The sequence below is a fragment of the Pteropus vampyrus genome, unplaced genomic scaffold (genome assembly GCF_000151845.1).
Source record: "Pteropus vampyrus isolate Shadow unplaced genomic scaffold, Pvam_2.0 Scaffold25, whole genome shotgun sequence".
NCBI classification, from domain to species: domain Eukaryota; kingdom Metazoa; phylum Chordata; class Mammalia; order Chiroptera; family Pteropodidae; genus Pteropus; species Pteropus vampyrus.
In genome coordinates, this window is record NW_011888806.1 from 2,904,497 (window position 1) to 2,925,666 (window position 21,170).

General features: G+C 32.7%; 1 protein-coding gene across 2 annotated transcripts in view; it reads left to right on the top strand.

Annotated features, from left to right (window-relative positions):
* The window catches only part of UNC5C (unc-5 netrin receptor C), a 334,483-nt gene that overhangs the window by 186,088 nt on the left and 127,225 nt on the right, over positions 1–21,170 (top strand). For both annotated transcript variants that reach the window (XM_011356261.1, XM_011356260.1), the window contains exon 2: positions 10,044–10,265. In XM_011356261.1, coding sequence (XP_011354563.1) covers positions 10,044–10,265 — 222 coding nt within the window. The remainder of the gene's footprint in view (positions 1–10,043; positions 10,266–21,170) is intronic.

A 21,170-nucleotide genomic window follows, 5' to 3' on the forward strand; every position in this document is an offset into this window, starting at 1 on the left:
AAACTGTTGGAATTTCTTAAAGCTGGATTATGGGTAATTGAGTTTCTTTTTTCTATCATTTTGCATATACTTAAAAATTTCCATCATAGTTAAAATATATAGAGGTTTTGATAAGTAGATAGATATAGATAGATTACATTCATAGAATTTGAATTATCATAATACATTATCTATGGAGATGACTAATTTTTATATATGTTTACTTCAATTGAGAAAAAGTTTTAAAGCCTACTAGATATATGGTTGAACTAGCTGCAGTAAGGAATAAAAAATGATTGGGACTCTTGAATTGAAATGATTTTTACAATTGAACATCAAAGAATGGTTTTTCTGGGTGGGTTAGGAATAGATTTTTCAGTAGTATTGAGATAAACCTTGAAAACTCAATAGGAAATAAGGCATTATGTGCAGAGCAAATATAAAAAAGGAGGAAAAAAATTTTTTAACTGTTTATGAAATACAGAATGACAAGATTTGCTTTAGTGGAGTGATGGTAAATAAGCTGAAAATTAAATAAATTTGAGGTCATGTTCTGTTGAATAATGAATATTTCCAGCAGAAGCTGTTATGATTCCACTTTCTACTTAGAAATGTTAATATAGTGATGTGGTATAGATGGAATTAAGAGAGGAAAGTCAGGATCAAGGCAAATTAGTAACAAGGCTCTTGTAAAAATCCAAATGAAAATGGTAAAGACCTCAATTTGAGTTCTGATGATGAAAAGAAGAATAGGGGCTGATGACAGAGACAAAAAAGAGATGATATATACTACATATGTAGATGGACTCGACCTGACAGGGAGATAGGGCTTCAAGGTTTTGACTTTGAATATGGTATTATACAGTCAGAAATAAAGAGTTGAGTGAAAAGAGAAGCTGGTTTTAGAACGAAGATACATTCACTCAATGTTTATGCTGAGCTTAGAGTGTTGAACAAAATAGATAAATTTTTCAATCCCATAAAGCTTAGAGTTTTGTGGGAGGGGAAAAATAAGCAACTAACTTACTATACAAACTAGTTTGAGATAGCAATAGCTGATAAGAAGAAATCAAATAGAATGGCATGTTTTTGGAGAGAAACATCAAGAAATTGAGATTGGGTGGTTAAGATCTCTCCTAATCGAGAAGACATCTTAAGTTGAAACCTAAATGGCAAAGAAGAGAGGCAAGGTCTTTCTTAGAGAAATGAAGAGCAAGTACAAATACCCTAGGGTAAGACTGAGTTTGGTGTCTTCAAAGATACAAATACTGGCCTGTCTTCTTAAGAATGATGAAGAAAGATAAGAGGGGTAGAAAATGAGACTTAGAGGCCACCAACAATCAGATCAGCTGGATCTTTATTGGCCTGGTGAAGAGTTATTTCATTCTTGGTCAAGGCAAAGACACTGAGGATTTTAAGAAGCAGGGGTATGGTCAGTTTTATGTGCCAACTTGGCCAGGAATACATTCCCCAGTTATTCAATTAAACATTAGCCTAGAGGCTGCTGTGAAGCTATTTTGTGGATGTGATTAAGTCCACGATTAGTTACCTTTAGTAAGAGGGACTATCCTAGATAATTTGTGTTTGCCTATTTACATCAATTGAAAGGCCTTATAAGGGCTGAGTGAAAGGTTATGCATGTGACATGATCTGATAATTGAAGCTGGTATTATGGACAAGATGCCCAAGGGAGAGACTAAAAGAGAGAATCTTGATAGGTATGTGACTGTATTCAAGCAGCAAAGAAGGAAGGGAAAGGTCTAAAAGGTGGGTTGGGAAGCAATCTAGTGCTAATGTGCAGTCCCCAAGAGAGGAGGAAGTTTCAAAAAGGAGGGAGTAAAGCAATGAAGTCAAGTGTCAAATGAGGCCAAGAGGTTGAAGAGGCACTGTAATTAGATGGATCATATTATTTTCCACTCATAATATGCTTTAAATACAACTTTTATTATTTAGCAAGAGAATATATTTAGTCCAAGGGTATGTACACTTTATAATGTATGGCATTAACATTTGCATAGAAAATAGTTGTAATTTTTTAAGTGCAAGAACTGGATCTGTACTTATAAACACTAAACACCACCTTCTAAATGTGTATATTTCTGTTGTATTTTGTGCAAAGACCTCTTCTCATGATTTCCATTGATAGAGTAATTCCTGTATGTTTCTATCCTATATTACAGAATTTTTTTCAGGACAACAATTCAAGTGGAATGAGGTAAAAAAAAAAACCTGAAACCAAGCCCAACACTGGACTGGATATCAGTTATACAGAAATGAATAAGTTAAATATTCTTTCTAGTGCTCTAAACTTCCCTCCTAGTGGAAAAGAAATATAAACAAGAATGCAAACAAGAACAATGAAAGATGAAAGCTGGAGCTTATGTTCAGGATTTGGAAGGGGGAAGCCTTTAGAGGAAGGGGTGTTTGATATGTGAAGCATGAGCAAGAGTTATGAAACAGGGTGGCAATGAAGTTGTGCGAAATATGATAGCCACTTTTATGTGTCAACTTGGCTAGGCTATAGTCCTCGATTATTCACTTAAAACTGATCTAGGTGTTGCTAAGGGAAGTCTCAGCTCTTATAAGGGCTTTCAGTTGATGGAAACAGGCAAACACAAATTATCTAGGATAACCTCTCTTACAAAAAGTAACTGATCATGGACTTAATCACATCTACGAAATACCTTCACAGCAGCCTCTCAACTATTGTTGAACCGAATAACTGGGGAATGTATTCCTGGCCAAGCTGACACATAAAACTGACAATCACAGAAAGTTTCCGGGAAAGAGATCAATGTGTATCATGTGAATATATTATAATGTTGAGTTTGCATATCTTTATTAGATTCCTTTAAATTATAAATCATTCTTTTAATTAACGAGTAAGGGTTAACCCTAGGTTTATGTTGTCTTATTTATCTATTGATATTGTTTAATTTTTATAATTTTCTCCTGAATAATCTTGTTTTAGTCTTCAGATTCTTGAAGTTTGTAATAATAATATAAGATTTGTAGCTCTAGCCATTAATAGAGAGTAAGAAAATGATAAAACTTTTCCTAGTTCACTATGTAAGTCCTTACGCATATTAGCAAACCTTTTCCGACATCCTAAAAGTAAGCATTTTAAAGTGAAAGACAAGTACTAATGAATTAAAAACATATTCCAGACTAATAGATCAATTTTTATTATAAATTTAGAGTATCATAAATTTAACATCTATTATTTTATTTCTTTTTGTAAATAAAAAGACTTCAACTACAACAGTGAAGACAGTCCTACTATGTAGAAGGCAATCAACAAATATTTTGTTTTTGAAAATGTGAGAAATATATTAAGCTATTTTAGTTCAAAGTCAGAGGTCGTAATGGTAAGAAAATTAGGGCAATTAAAAATAAGAGGAAAATGAGATGAAACGAGGCAGAATGAAATAAATGCTATATTAGCTACAAGTAATATGGTCTATAAACACAAGTTTTAATGGAATCATCACATAAGGCTTTATGGAATCAGTATAATTGATTTGGGAAGGTTTAATTTAGTGAAGAAACATGTAGTGGTTATTCTAGACTGAAGCAATAGTTGCACGTGGATTATTTAATTACATTAATTTGAATAAAAACTCAGAAACCACATTAAAAATAGAAGCCACCTACAATCTAGTATTTGAAAACCCTACTTCAAATAGAAGGTAAAGTTTCTCCTAAAGCCCTCAATTCTACCCCTAGAAGTAATAACTGTTAATATTTTTGTGCATTGACTTCGAAACTTTACCTTACACCTATGATTGATTGATACAGCCATACACACACACACACACACACACACACACACACACACACACACACACACACACTTCTTTCATTCCTTCTTTCTTTCTTAACAAAAAGTGGCATCTTTCTGTACAGACTAGCTAAAAACTTACTTTATTTGCTAAGTGAATAATGGATACCCATCTAGTGTTATACATACAAATTTGCTTCCTTATTTTTATCAGTGAAACAGGCTTCTCAGGGAAGAATGTATGATAAGTAATTATCTAACCATTTCTCAGTTGATTTTCAGTTGTTCTTGGTCTCATTCAAATAGTTAATTCCAGCTGCCTCTTATTGTAATATATCATTTATTTTTTAATAAACAGTGCTGCAGTGAACATCTTTGTGTGTGTAAGTGTGTGCATGTGTGTACATATATGCCATTATGTCTGTAACATTGCTTCTAACAAGTGGGATAACCTATTTGGAGGTATACAGAGATTGAATTTTGATTTATATTGTTAAATTTTCTCTACAATGATGTAATTTACACTGTAGCCAGTAATGAAAATGCACATTTTCTCAACCCCTCCTCAATCATTCAGTATTTTTCAGCTAACTGATAAGCAAAAGAAACTTACCATTTTGCTGTACATTTTATTTATTACATTATTTGAAGATGGAAGTAATGTATTTTTCAAAAATTTTTCTAAGAGCATGATAGAGACTACATGGCAGAAGTAGAGATTGTAGGCAGGAAAACATATAGGAGGATTTTATATTAGTAAAAGTCAGAGATCATAAAGGCTTAAATTGGGGCAGAAGATGGTGCCTCTGTTTCACAGGTAAGAGCACGTCGAATAGCATGTTGACTTCATGTCACTATTAATAATGTATGGGCATGATTTGGAAAGTGCATCTTTAAAAGCAGTAAAGTTTTTTTTTTTTCTTTTGGAGTTAAAACTCATTCAGTTTCTTCAAATTGCACATTTAAGGCATTATATATTCAGCTACTTAAATTTAAGTGATGAATCCATTAATATGTTGCCTGAAATACAGACCATAGTCTTTGTCTTCCAAAGGATATTTTAATCAAAATATTAAACATAAGCCAGAGTCTCATTCAAATAGTTAATTCCAGCTGCCTTTTGTTGTAATATATCATGAATTATCTCTCTGATGGATGGGCAGCCAAATGCAGATAAAATTAGCTTTGTAGTCATTCATTTTAAATTGCTCTTGAATCATTTGGAAGTAAATTCCATTTCAGAAAAATACGCTTCAGGTCTCAGACAAAGAGATAATAATCCTATATTTTATGATATAAGCAATAATAGTTTAAGTCTTATGATTCCGAAATATAGAAACTTATGTATTAAGTAGATGAAAATTAAAGCTTGATATATAGCAATAAAACCAGCAATCTAAAGCTTCCTAGATTGATGTGTATAGCATAATATTTTCCTGTCAAGAATTAGGTGGAATGAAAGTCTATAAAAATAATACATGGCACAAAGCTTTCTCTTCTTGTATATAAATGAAAAAACAAATCTATATGAGATAACAGAAAAGGAAATAGAGATTTACTTGATATCTCGATAAAAATGGCAACATCGTTATTGAGTAATGGTAGAAAGTAGAAAATTAAGTCAAGAGTTAGAGGAGTGTAAATGAACATTAATGGTATATCTAAATCAAAAAGGCAATTATAGCTTACAGTTAATACTGAATTCTATATACAAAACAAAACCAATTCTGGAAATTTTACTTTGTTTATTTGATTGAACTTCATGTAGAAAACTTGTTTAACAATGTAGTTAATCAATCATTTTGCCAATATCAGCATCTGGATGTGCCTTTATACAATATATAACAATGTAGAATAAATGTGGCATGTTTCCCAAAATGAGTTCACAGTCTGAAGTTGTTCACAAATTGAGTTCCTATTATCACCCTGAAGACTTCAGGAAAATTCTTCAGGTATTTTTATTAAGAAACAAAGTAGTAAGAAGATGCACTCAGTGATCTCTCTGCTGAACAATTAAATTATTATTTTATCTTGTATCAGAAAGTTGTTTTATTTGTATGGTAAAATGAATTGCATGCTAAGAACTGATCTCAATAATCGGTCTACCAGCTCAAGGTAGAATCTCTAACCTTATTATCCCCTGTGTTAAAAAGTCCCTTAGTTCCCTGGAAGAGGTTAACCTCGGTGTGGCAGGGATTTTCTTGTGTATCAGGCCCATGGATGGGCATTGGTGTTACATCCAAAGGGGAAGCCATGAACAGATAAAATCATACTCTTTCACTCGTACACGATTGCAAACACACTTGATTAGAGAATTGATTGGAGCCTCAGTTTCATTGTTTGAAAAGCCATGTCTTCTTCTAGAAAATATCTAATCATCATAAGAAGCCGGGAAATACCAAATAAGTTCCAAAACGAATATCCACTCATAAAGATGAAATTTCATTTCTCAGACTATACATGAAGTGGATTGCTCAGTTAACTGACATTTGTAAACAGGGCTAGATTCATGGGTGTGTGACTTATCCTGTCACACAAGACCTGTACTTGGTTTAATGCTCTGCTGTCACCATCTCAGAATTCTTAATACATCATTAAATAAGTATCCCCAGATTTTCATTCTGCACTGGGACACACAAATGTTGTAGCCAGTCCAGTTTGTGGATCTTACCATTGTTATTACACCTTATACTTGTAACTGAATTCGAGGCCCTCTAAACTCTAAAATACCTTTTGAATCTTTAAGGAATGATCAAATTTGCCATAAGTATACTGGTTTATTGACCACCTATAATGCGACTGGCACTATGCTAAACATGGCAAATAAAAACGAAAATGACATACTTCCTGACTTCAAAGAGCATTCATTTTAGTGTTGAACATTTGTTATATATCTCCAGCTTTTGAAAATTGAGAATAGTTGCATAAAACTGGTTGCAAAAGCTGAAAAGTAGGTTCCTCCACATATGTGTGGGAGGCAAATGCCTGCTGTTTATGAAGAGGTATTTGTACATGATCCTTTTGTTCCTTGCTAAACACACGTGGTATTTGTACATGATCCTTTTGTTCCTTGCTAAACACACAAGATGATCAGCTTTTTCTTGTTAATACATATAGATGTAACCATGCTGGATATTTAAATACTCAGTTTTCCTTTACACTTTTGGTTGAAGAGAATTGACTTGCTTGTTTGATTCAAAACTTACTCTAGAAAAGAAATCAGGATGAAATTTCATAAACAGACAATTTATGAACTACCACTATATTTGAAAATTAATGCTAACACCAGTTTTGTCAAGAGCAAAGAAAGTGTTCTCTAGCATGCTTACCTTGTTGGTTGGGGTGCTGTTATCTGGGCTGATGTCCATAGTTGGGCATGATACCTAGGCCAACTGTTGTAAATGGATAAGGGAGGAATTTCACAATAGCTCATGAGCCCACTGATAATCAGTTCATTGCATTCTGTCATATCTGTCCCACTACACATATCTTACTGACATAAGGTCTTGACAACTATCTTCATAAATGTGATTCCTAACATATCAATTATGTACTAGAAGTGATGTGCCATATTGCCTAATATGAATTCATCTAGGGCATAGAGTTAAAAAAGACTATATGTGTATTATAAGAAATATTAATAAACTAATATGCTGTGGTTAGTTAAGGCATCTCTCTAGATAAAATTTAGGAGATGGAGTTCATACAGAAACTAGAAAGACATGTAAAAGTAAAGCTAGATTTACCATATGATGAAAATATTTCAAATGATAGAAATAATTCCTTAATAACTTGCATATTAAGTGTTATTTAACAAATGTCTTGAAAAATCAACACTTTATGAAGCTTCAAACCAAGACATCAAGTTCATTTCCTTTGTTTGTAGCAACTCTCTTGTCTTAAAACCCCAAAGAAATACAAAATTAGTTTGTCCATACATTTTTTAAATACATTATTAAATCATTACTATTTCCCAGTACTTATTGGTGCCCCTTTTAACTTGAAAACATATATGTGATTTTTTCAACTTCCATTAGTCTTCTTAGTAGTTTAAAACAAAATAATCAGAAGAAAGAGATACATGCTTCAACATGGCAGGGTAATCAATTTTTAGTGCCTCTCTATTTTCTGTAAGATGTGAATGTATAAATACTTTTGCTACATTATTGAATAAAGTAAAGCAGTATACAATCAACTGATGTCTTGCAATCATCTTTCCTTCTAAAGGAACAAATCTCAGCTTATAAATCAATCTTGATGAAAGAAAGGCTTTTTATATTTTGCATACCTAAATAAATCTATCATTATGAAATACATACACAAGTTCTTGGTGTATATGAGTATACACTAGTAGTAAGTAATAATAATATTAATAATAATAATAATGTCTAAATGATCCACTGCTTTCATGAGTAATAACTAAAAACAATAGCTAAAATTTTTCAGAATTTGAGTTTGATATTTGCAGAGCTTTATTGATTATCAGCACTATTTATCATTACATATAACAGTAAGTGCTTCAGAAGAAAAAAACAGAAAAAAATTGAATAATGCTTTCAAGACTACAGCGTGGTGCTGATAGTTCTGTCAATACCTCAGTTCCCCATGCCTTTGCCTTTCTGAACCAGGTTCTTTGAAGCAGTTTTGAGTGTTCTCGCATGTTGATGAAGCTTCAGTTGATGGAAACAAGGTTATCCTTACTAACCTAGCAGTTTGGGTCCTTGATGTTCAACAAAAGAGAAACCAGAAACAATGCCCTGCTTGAAGAAAGCAAATTAAGGAAATAAAGTGAGAAAGAAAGAAAGCTATAGGAAACATCATTTACATCCCAGTGTCAGGAATGAATAATTGTGGAGCACCTTTAAAAACCAGTTTTCTCTGTGATGCAAGCGAAGCCAATTTTTATTGCAAAACAAGTCGGTGAAGACCAGATGTCATTACTATTTGACAGCTATCCCACAACCTACATGAAAAAAGTCACAGGCCAGTTTTCTTAGTGGACATATATCCACATAACCCATAGTTGTCTCCCAAAACAGGGCAACAACTAAATGAGTGATACAATGAGTTTCAAGGTAACATTTGAGCAACCAATCTTTAGCTACCAATACCGTATCCTATATTTGCTACTGAATATATGTACTTTTAAATAACTTGTAAAAACTTTTAATTTTGATCTCAGAGTTTTAATTTTACATATCAGACTAGAGTGCTTAATTAACCTAGAAAATTAATAATAGTTTTGTTCTCATCTGTCCCTCATGGAAGAGAATTAACAGGCTTAACTTATTTGTAGTATATTGGAAAACTTTTTACCTTGACTTTTGTGGAATAGGATAATAAGATTTTTGAAAAGACACTTTTATTATTTCTTATTTTTAAAAAATTTGAAATCATGCAGAACCCAAGTTAAAGAAAAACATACCTCAAAGTGTGCAAATATCTTAAGTGATTTTTAGGTTTTGTTTATTCATTGATGTTGAAGCAGCAGGGTGGGAGTAATACATTTGGTAATTTGTAGTGATATAAAAAAAGGAGACCATTGTTTTTCTTGATAATAGTAATATTCTAATGAGAATTGTTTTGACTACTCATATAAAATATATGACATTTGAGGTATAGTTTCAAAATAAGAATAAATATTAGCATCGCTAGATTCTAGGCTCTAGTGTAACTCTACTGTTGGCTGATTTGATGTTATCATCTGTATTTTCAGTACTTAGCATAATTTTGAGCTCAATAAATATTTTTGGTTAAACGAATGAATATTTTTGCAGCAGCATTTTTAAAAATAATGAAAGATTTGATCCTTAATTCATGTTTATTCCTTCTCAACTCTTTGCAAAGAATTTAAGATTTACCTATGAACTTTAAACTTTTCAAACATATTTTTCTAATGAAGTTGCTTTTGCTTTTGTCAGCTCTCAAGGGTAACACTGTGTAGTAGGAGGTGTATTACTATATCGGGAAGATCACAGTTTTTGAGGGAGACAAATCTAGGTTCTGATTGCAGTTCCGCTACATACTCTCCCTCCATGCTCAGGGCAAGATAGTTCTCCTCCCTGATGTTCAGTTTTGCCATGCATAAAAATGAAAATAATAATCTCAGTCTTTAATTGAGGAACAAGTCAATAGACTTAACATACCGCCTAGTGCCTAGCAGACACTCAAATGACTTAATTAGATCATTTATAATCTAAGGCAATATTTTTAAATGAGTAGCAAGTAAAAGGCAAGTGGCTACCATGTTTTGAACGTTTTCCCCTTTTTCTTGTTTTACCAGACGATGACTTTTTTCATGAACTGCCAGAAACCTTTCCGTCTGATCCGCCTGAGCCTCTGCCACATTTCCTTATTGAGCCTGAAGAAGCTTATATTGTGAAGAATAAGCCTGTGAACCTGTATTGTAAAGCCAGCCCCGCCACCCAGATCTACTTCAAGTGTAATAGTGAATGGGTTCATCAGAAAGACCACATAGTAGATGAGAGAGTAGATGAAACTTCTGGTGAGTTTACTATTGCATTTGGACTGCTATTTAGGATTTACTTATTGACTACTTTAGGATGTTGTCATGCTATTCATTCCATTATTGAAAATGAAAGCGGAGTTGTTATTATTTGTCAAAATGTTCTGAATTGGTTTGGTTATGATTTGGTGATCTTGTTCCATGCACTGCAAAGTAAAATGTGATGAATAAATCTTGACTTGATTTCTGTTGGACTACATGGAATTAAAACATTATTCATGCTTAAGAAGATAAATAATGAGAATGAATAGACTGAATTAATCCTAAATGTGCTAGTAAAAGATGCTCATGAATTTCACTTGTGTATCAAATCTGGTGTCAGGTCAGATCTAAGTATCCCAGGATTGGGAAATATGTTTAACTAAGGATAAGTTATGTTCGTTTACGTGACTCTCCAATGTTAACGCACATGCATTATTTCCCCTTATTTTTAAAAAACAATTTGTAAACGTTGTAGATTCGAAGTATACTGTATTCTTAACTTACATCTAAAAATGAATCCTGATTACCTAACCTAGCTAAAGTTAAATCAAGGATGATTGAGAATAGTGATAGTGTGACATCCAGGATGAGAGGTAGTGAGTGTAGCCATCATCTGAGTGAGTCTTGATCAGAATATTTTTACTCTTGCCATGGTTAAACTATTGATTTTATTTAGTAACTCCTGATACAGTATCATCCTTATTGGTATTACTAAAGACATAGAGAGAACAAAGTAGATTTTAATAACCTGCAGAATTTAGATGGGCTATAAAGAAAACTTTCTTGATAACAATTATTTTCTCCACAGTGGGTAACTTAAGATAGTTGTGGAATCTCCTAGAGTTGTTTGAAATTGGAAAAAAAAATGTATCTTTCTACAGTGGCTTAAGCGTTTTTGCTCTCCAGCAGGAGGAATAACAACTTGAACTTTCAGATACCTTCTAGATTTATGATTTTATAATATTTAGACATATATTTTAAATATTAGGACTCCACTAATCAATATTTCCAAGCTAAATAGTGACATATGTGACAAAAGTGAAAGCATTAAAATATCTTCGTTGTCCTTCATAAGTATTTCTACATACCAAATTGATACGTTTTCAAAAATCCAAATTGGAATCAATTCATATTTGTATCCAAACATAGGATTAACTAAGAGTGAACAGAAACCAGCACTTGAAGGAGATCTGTGTTCATTGTCTCTAACAACATAATGAGCATATTGAGGCGATGGGACCTAAAAAAAAAAATGAAAAAGACAGTGAGAGGACTGAGAAGAAATATCTTTTTGAAAAGCCTGTGAGGCATATACTTATATCACACAAATGGTCTGAGAAAATTAGATGGCAGCTCTACCTACTTGTCAATTTGCGAATCAACATGCTCACTGCATGTAAGCTGGTGACCGTAGAAATGACTAAGTATCCGGCTGTGCGGTAGCTGACTTCAGGGAATTGTCCCATCTCTTGGGCTAATTATTCAGAAGATAACTCCACCAGATGTCTCCAAAATCTCAAGAGAATTGAATTTTATTTGTTTTAGTTCATTCATCTGTAAAGATTTCAAACACATAAGTTTTAATGGTAAGAGGAAAAAGAAATCATGAAAGCTAAAATGAGGGTCACAAACATATTTAGGCTCGTTTTTACTAAATTAATGCAAATGCCTATATAGGAAGATAAGAAATAAAAACAAAACTGCTCTGATATTGAGCATCTCTGACAGCTTCATGTTATGTTGATTTTATATAGAGATTTTCTTTCTGTAAAACATTGCACTATTATTTCATATAAAATTAATCAATATTCCATATACTGATGTTTAAAAATACCCTTTAAAGCAACTGTAAATGAAAATATATGCTGCGTTTTCATTCAAATTCAGAATGGGATACATGAGGCTAATGGAAGATTTGGCAGCTCCAATACTTACACAGTTCTCCTAAGATGTGTGAATGAAGAAGAATATGTTTTTTTGTTAACTTTCATTTTCATCCAAAACTTTACAAGAAAGCAGCGTCCAGATGATGCTAAAGTTAGGAAAAAGGCAAAGATGTCCACAGATAGCAATGTTATTTAGTATTGTTCTTAGCATACTAGCCAGTGCAGTTATGCAAAAATAATAATAATAATTAGAAGATACAAAAATTGTAAAGAAAATGGAAAATGATCATTTTTGACAAATAGCATGGTTTTTGTATATCTCAAACACATGTAGTTTCAAAGGAAAAATTTTAAAAAACATCGAGTCCAGAAAAGTAGCTGATAAAAGATTTACATAATCCATCAACCTTTCTCAGTACAGATAGCCAATTCAAATTATAATGGAATAAAAGATATTATTTAAAAAGACAATCTAAAAGAAAATATGTAGTTATAAAGTTAACAAGAAATTTGCAGAATTTTAGAAAAAAATTTTTACAAATTTAATTTTACTCAGAGACAAAAACTACAATGACTCAAATACGTGGAATGACATATCTTATTCTTAGATAGAAAAAAGAATATTTTTTAAATGTTTACTGTTTATAAATGAATCTATATGGTCACCAACATTGTATAAAAATAAATAAATGAATGAATGAATGAATAAATAAATAAAATTAAAAAATTTTAAAAAAATAATTTGTAAAATCAGCTGAGAGAATTCTGAAATAGTAGTGAAATGAGGGAAATCCAGCTGTATATAAACATGTTATAAAGCAAAAGAATCTTAGCAGAGGATAAAATATACAGATGAATAAATTAAAATAGAGACCAGGAAATCCTCAAACACCTAATGCATTTTACAATGTGATAAAGATGATTTTTCAACTCACAAGATAGGCAGTTGGAAAGTAAAAAATAAATAAATAAAGCTTGGATTCTATCATATTCCTTAGAATAAAATAGATTCTGGATGTTTTGTCATCATCATTATCATCATCACCATCATCATTAAGGGGAAAATTTTGTCAATTTGTTGGCTGATTGGTTGGTTTCAGTGGTTGTCAAAACCCTTTTAATGAAGACAAAAGTGAGAAGCCTTATAAAAAAAGCTTTATTAAATTTGAATATCCAGAGCAATAAAACCACAAAGCCAAGGGTACATACCCTACCTTCCCACCAAAACAAAACAAAACAAACAACAAAAAAATAAACCTGATTATATCTCTTGACATACATTAATCAAAGGACTATTTTATTTAATATATAACTATCTCCTAAAATATATTTAAGTGAAAGATAAGCAACCCAATAGAAAATTGAGCAGAGTTTGAACATGGAGATACAGGGGGAAAATGCAAATGGTAAATAAGCATCTAATGAGATGTCCATAAAAAAACAGTTATTAGTATACAGTGCTAATGAAGGAGTAGGACAGGAATATTTTGTACATAGTTGAGGTTGCAAATTGGTATAGTCTTTTTGAAGGATAATTTGAAAATACCTATCAATATTTAAATATTTATAGCCTTTCTTCAGTAATTACAAATTTAGGAATTATATAAAAATAAAATTCCAAATAAGCACAAAGATTGAATGTGAACTTGTCCATTTCACCCTTGTTGCAGTAGCATGTCGAGGACTGTTCATCCCTATGTAGTTTGGAATACTGTGATGTTTTTTAAAGCAATGAGATTTCTCTACATATGTAGCTATAAAAAAATCTCTCAGATAAAATTTTAAGTGAAAATCAAAGTACAGAATACTATATATAATATATCCTCATTATGTAAAGAAAGATGTACATATATTTGTCTATGCATTGAGATTTCCTGGAAAAATATACAAGTAGTTGACAGCTCAGAATCTGGGGTGATAGGAGACTTCTTTTATTCTCTGATTTTTTTCAATCCTGCGAATGTGTTATTTTCATTATAAATAATGAAACCTGAAACTAAAAGCCCAAAGCACTTTAGTACATCTCCTTAACTGATATCATAAATCTCCAATCTGTATAACCAGGGAGAGGGAGGAATTTGTAGGTCTCTAATATGAGAGCTCTTTGTTTTACTGTGAAATCAGACACATTGTGAATGAAATTGAAATTGAACTGCTTGGTTTCTGTTTTTTGTTTTTTCTCTGAAGCTACATTTACCTGCAACTTTGATCCTCAACTCTCCAGTTAAAACAGTCTGATTACAGTCTTGTTGGGGTCTTAATGGTTCCTAATCACAAGAAATGTTAGAATACATTAAGTCTTGAAATAAATTACAAATAAAAAAAATTTCTTGGCATTTAAAAAATCAAATTGATTCTCAGATGACAAGACAGAGAGAAATCATTGCAAATAAGTTTGCTTTTTATAGATAACCTCCACCATAAAAAACGATATTGGAAGCATGTTTAGTAGCAATCAGACATTGCCTTGCAACTAAAAAAAAATCAGTTGCATTTAATAAAATCTCCATCAAAGATATCTTCACATTGAAAAACTACAAAACAATAAAACTGAAAAAAAAGTTTTTTTCCAACTCGCAAAATTATTCCTTTTAACTTAAGGAGGCATTAAATAGACTCTCTTGTTCTGAAATATGAAGCAAACGATTATTTGTATTCACTAAGCAAAGCTATACCGTTGGTCAAAAATTGTACTGATTAAAAATCATTCATTACTGATACTATTTGCCTTTCCATCATTTAAACCATATTCGCATTTCTTGCAAATATGTAATATAAGAAACAGAAAAGTGTAAAGCAGTATATATTATTATTAGATGGTTTAGAAATAGTTAATATTCAGAAGCTCTTGATTTGGTAATATTGTACTAAGTACCTATGTTCTTTCAGAATTCCATTGAAATTTTGATCTGTTCAAAATTTTATGATTACATTTTTTAAAAAAAACTCAGGCTTGACTGCTTACTTTCTATTTACTTGAAGTCTTTTCAACCCTTTTTTTCATGCTACCTAAAATTCACCATCAAAAAAACAAATATTCCCCTCTATGAAGAATCAAGGGAGTTTAGAAAACGTCAGTTGGTTTGAAATTTTAATAATCACTGAGATTTTCCCTTTTCATCTTTAATTATTCTCCCATTAGCAGAATAGTATCAATAGGACCAGTACAACAACAATAAAATAGTTCCAGGCTTTATATACTAAATGCCTTACATGTGTTAGGTCAGTGGTCCCCAATCTTTTTGGGATGAGAGACAGGTGCTCCTAGGAGAATCTAATGCCTGATGATCTGAGGTGGAGCTGAGGAGGTGATGTGAGCTCTGGGGAGCAGCTGCAAATACAGATGAAGCTTTTCTCACTTGCCTGCCTCTTACCTCCTGCTGTGCAGCTTGGTTCCTAACAGGACATGGACTGGTACTGGTCCACAGCCCTGGGGTTGGGTTCTCCTGTATTAGGTCGTTTAGCCATCAAAACAATCTTATGAGATAATTTTCGGGTTCTCCTTTTGTAAAATAATACTGAGGGTTGGCACGTTAAAGAAACTACTCACATAGCTAAGAGGTGACAGAGCCAGAATATGAAGCCAGGACTCTCTGATTCCAAAGCCTTTGCTCTTGGTCCTTGTACCTAGTGTCCCCCTAAATTCTGCCCAAGCTATTGAACACAGAACAGACTGAAGAAATATATGATATAATTACTCCTTTTCTCAGGGCAAAAAAATCTGGTTCAGTAGGTCAGCTAAACTTTTATCTTTCATGCTTTCATCTGCCTTCCGTGCCTTGTGTTAGGTTTTCCATATGTGGCCTTATGTGATTCCTTAATGTACTATCTTAAGATGGTGCTTAGGAATTGATTCTTTTTATTCTTGATGGTATTTAACATTTGGTCAAATAGCAAAAGTTTAGGCTTAACCGGAAAAAAAAAAGAAAGAAAGAAAGAAATTGATGAAGAGAAGCTATAATTGGGCACAAATTTAAGTAAATTGCCTTTACTTAAAACAGAGTTCTCACAAATACTTCTCACTCTGGTCCCCATTTGTTGCAAGAGTGATACAGTTGAAATTCTTTCTCCCCTTATATTCATATTTCATATACTTCTCTCCATCCCATCATCAAAAATAGAAATCTCAGCTCTATCCCTTCTTCCAACAACCAAAATGATCATCAAATACTGCCAATTCCTTCTCAGAATTCTTCCACAAAACACTCTTCTATTTTTAATTCTTGCAGCTTCTCCTCTTGTATAGATCTTTATTACACACCTCTTGGATTATTTAAGTAGCTTCCTGTACCTTCTTAGTTTTGTCCTTTCTCTTCAGCAATCCATTCTCCAGGCAGTTTTAGGCCTAAGCATGAATCTAAGTGATTATATCATTCCATTTCCTAAAATAGATAATGGCTTTCCTTTGTCCATGGAATAAAGCACATCTTCCTTGGTCATATATTCAAAAGCTCCAGTACAATCTGTTCTTAATAAATTTTTTAAACTTATTCTGATAGGTTCTCTCCCCAACCACTACCACATGCCCTAGATACAAGGCCAGTTTGTTTTTTCCCCTTAAACTGTATTCAGTGAACCACCAGTGTCTTATAAATGTTATTTGGGGGAGAGGACAAGAAAGCAAACAAAAAGTTTTGTGGTCAAATAATATAGGAAATTGCAATACTTATATTCCTCTTTTAAAGGAAAGAATAAAGAAAATTTGCATGTAAAAAGTCCCAGAAGAGTTTCGCAGTAAAAAACCTTTTTTTAACCGTATATAATTTGGCATCTGAACTCTTTTTCACAGAACCTATATTAAAATACCATGAGATCTTAATGTCACACCAGGACATGATTTAGGAAATGCTACTCATACATATTCAAAAAAACATTAGGTGGGATTTATTTAAATTTTATTAAATGAATGTAATAACACTCTTTACACTTTTGTGACTTAGAATCACAGAAACTTTACGTTGTGAGACTACAACAGTCATTTAAACTCAATGAATTACTTTCATGCTCTTCATTAAATTGAATATAATTGATTTTTTTATGATCTTAACTTGGCAGTCCTACTTATGTCATATGGAACTTTAGGAAATAAGTGTGGTCACCTCTTGGTCTCATACTAATCTTAGATACTAGAAAGGGTACCTAAGAAAGATAATTTATCAAGTCTCTTTTCCCAGGTTATCTCTCCTCTTCAGTCTAAACATTATGTGCTAAAGAGTAAAACTCCATGAAATCACAGATTATTGTCTGTCTTTATAATTCCATGCTTAACTTGGTGTTGAGTACTTAGTAGGTGCTCAGTAAATATGTGTTGTATGAATTAATGATCTTTATACCATACTTTCCCCCAACCCACCTCTATTAAAACCCTAGTCATTCTTAAAGTATTGCAAATGCAATGTCATGACTCATTCTATAAAACCTTAAGTTCACATAAATATGTCCATATTTCTCATGTTTGTACTTCCATTTTCATTATACTCATAAGTGTGAATTGAATGTGTGTGTTAGGTTAAACCATATGAAATCATCAATATTCAACCATTTTTGAGGTACAAAAATTTCAATTTCTTGTAATTTCATATCATGTTATTTTTAAAAGAGTTATAGTCATGTATATTGTATAAAATCACTGTCTCTTCAACTGAATGAAGAGGGATGGTATGGTATGGCCTATGTTTTACAAAGCTTTGTCTTTTCTGAAGTTTATAACACAAGGCCCTAGCAGAGGAGATGATCAATAAAAGTTTGTTTTGTGGAATTATAACCATTCATCCTACTAAATGTGGGTAACTGAAATATAGTGAGACATGATGATGATGATTTTATTTGGAATATTTCATGAAAAGGTAAATTGAGAAATACATAAAAATACAATAATCTATAAGAAGAATTATTTTACACATTAGGCACACACATCAGACCAATCATTCTCCATGTAAAATAATTACTTTAAACTCAGTTCTAACAGAGTGAACCTTTTCAAAAGAGTTAGATGATCTTTGTTTAAATTTTAGTAAATGAGGCAAAAAAATTGGAAGCTCTATTTGAACTTTATTCCATAATTTTTTAAACTTAAGTCAATGGGAGTATTGTCTTTGCAAGAATAGTCTTATATCTGTAATATATTTGTCTTCCAATGAAGACAAATGATTCTAGAATATAAATCAATTACTTTGTTGATTTCCTTCTTAAGGGTACTTATTTCAGTACTAGAAACTAACAATTTTTCTTTTCAGTATGAAATGGACCCCAAAATAAAAACAGAAAATTGGCAAGGACCCATGTAGTACGTGAAGGCGTTTCCACTGAGTAAATCTGATAACTTGGCAAGACAGTAGTTAGTGATAACAATATCAATTACCCTGAAATATATACTTTCTCATATTCTCCATTTGTTAGTGTTCACAATTGATTCATCCTTTTTTCACATTGACTTAAAACATTTAAACACTTTGGTTAAACACTTTGGTTAACGTGGCCAACATAATCTCAGCTGCAATTGTAAAAACATGGTTGGACTGGAGTTCCAGAATTTAGGGGTTAGTCATTGCTTTCATTCTACTCTAGCATGAAGATAGTCTCAACTAGCTGAGTGGTCTGGGTTCTCTCACCATCTATAAACCTGGTGTTTGTTTCCATTCTTTTCCCAATTTACAAACAAAAGTGAGTACTTGAAAATTTTTAGGCTGCACATTTGAATACCTTTTGTTTCCAATCTATTGTTGTTGAGGAGTTTTTATTGTTGTTGTTTGTTTATTTTTGATAACTCCAATATTTGTAAATATCAATATTATAGATCCTGCACATATTCCAAAACACCATGACTAAACCATATTTGAAGAACTATGCAATTTAACTTAATTATATCCCATGGGGGAGATTTTTAATGTTTGAATTACATACCGTATAGAAAATTTTAATAGCATATATTTATTGAACAGATCCAGCCCAGAACATGATTGTAAAGCAGAGGCAAGAAAACATTACACCTTTCAATGCAGTTTTAGCAAGCGGTGTTTTATTAGGAGAAAACAGAAATTTTCTAAAATTATATACAGTGAAAGTTTTTAATATAACGAACACAAAAGTACTCGCCCTGACAATTAACACTTAGGGCAAGGTTACTTGTAATGCAGTACTCCTTTTCCTTCCCACAACTAAGATGAAAGCATTGATTAATACAACTTAATCAAGAAAATGCATATAAGTAGATATGTAAATACATACATATTTGTGTGTATGTTTTCCCAAGTTTAGAAAAGAAAAAATCAGATGCTACCCACCCCCAAGCCCTCACAAAGGCTAAAATAAGAAGCAAGAGTCCACTGACCATTCTTCATGTAGTTTACTTACTACTCAAATAGGGCATTTCAGGAGCAAAACTAGTGATTGTGTTGCTATAGCAATCTTGCCATGTGCCCAGAAACCATGCATATGCTGTGGCTTGGAGTTTAATATGCCCACTTCAAAGTGAGAACAGAAGTGTTAAAAGCCATAATGTATTTTTAATCTAACCTTTGGCTAAAATATATAAGGGTTTTAAGGAGAGTCTCTTGTTTATTTTCATAGGAAGGCATATACTTAACAGAGTTCTGGATTGTAATATAAAATGGATTAATCATTCTGTTTAAGGAATTTTAAGAAAAATTTTAGCTTAAAAGAAGGGGTTAGGTTTCTAAAGAGCATGGCTTTCTCTCCAAATTTAAATGTCCATTTTTGGTATCAGTATCTATTGTGCTAAATATAAATAAACCTGGCTGATAATTATGAGATAATGACCCAGGTTGTTGTCCTTTTTATTGTGATGTCATAAATTGATATCTATTGTATTTGAGTTTCTGTATTGCTAAATCTTACTATCCAATATTCTCTCAATAACTGGATCAAAATTCTGATGCTATTTTCTCTCTCCTCATCTCAACATTTTTTTATGGGGGAGCATTTTTATAGATACAACAGAGAATTTTTTTAGTTAAAGATTCCTCAATCAATGAATACTCTGATGCTAAAACTTGAAGAGAGAAGGCATTACCCACTCTGGACCCTTTAGTCTTCTTCCCCAATATCATCAATTCTTCAACTGGGAAATCTCAGAGCCCTGGTAGGGATGTCTGTTGAAATACCCACTCTTGCCAATTCCTCTGAAAAGCACTATTTGGAGATACAAAAGCAGTATGCATAACATGACAGCAACAATTAGCAAAATATCAGGGGCTGGCCAAAAAAGCAAGCACAGCTTGTCGGAAGTATAATATCTATCAATAAGAAACAATTCAGATTAGGGAAGTCTTGGACTCAATTCTGATTTTATCTAGGGTTTAACCTGATTTTAAAACTCTGCTTTGGAAGAAACCTCTGAGAACATGAAGGCAAGAGCAACAAGGAACTTAGGGCATTAGTTGTCAACCCCGGTTGCATTTGACAATCACTGGGAAGGGAGATCTTGAAAACACCTATAACCTGGCCCCACTCCCAGAGAGAATGACTAAATTGGGAACTGGGCATAGCTTTTTCTTTGTCCGTTTCTTTGCTTGTTTTAAGCTCTCTAGTAATGGTAAGTAACCAGACTTGAAAACCAGGACAAGAGGTGTTGTGAAAACGCAGTATAGCGGAAGTACATATAAGTACTATTCCAAATCATCACCCAGATGCTTTATTTGGTGCTGTATGTAGAGACACAACTAAGACCTGATGTACTTAAGATCGCAGTCTAGAGGTGGCAAAAGAGAGGAGGGAGAAGAGAGAGAAAAAGAGTATGCTTTACCATTTGCTTATGTTCTCATCTTATTATGAGAATAAATTCATAAAACCCCTTGATAGTTCCATGGTATAGAGTTACACGGCGTAGAGCTCTTGCTTTCTTCAATATCCTTCTGCCTGCCTCTGCCTATTAAACTTCTCAGGCTGAGGGATAACAGCTTGCTGAGGGATAACAGCCTTCTGAGGGAAGGGGAAGGTGGGGGGACTCAAGGCCTCAATGAATTAAAACTTAGTTGGAAAAACCCAGGGAAATGTG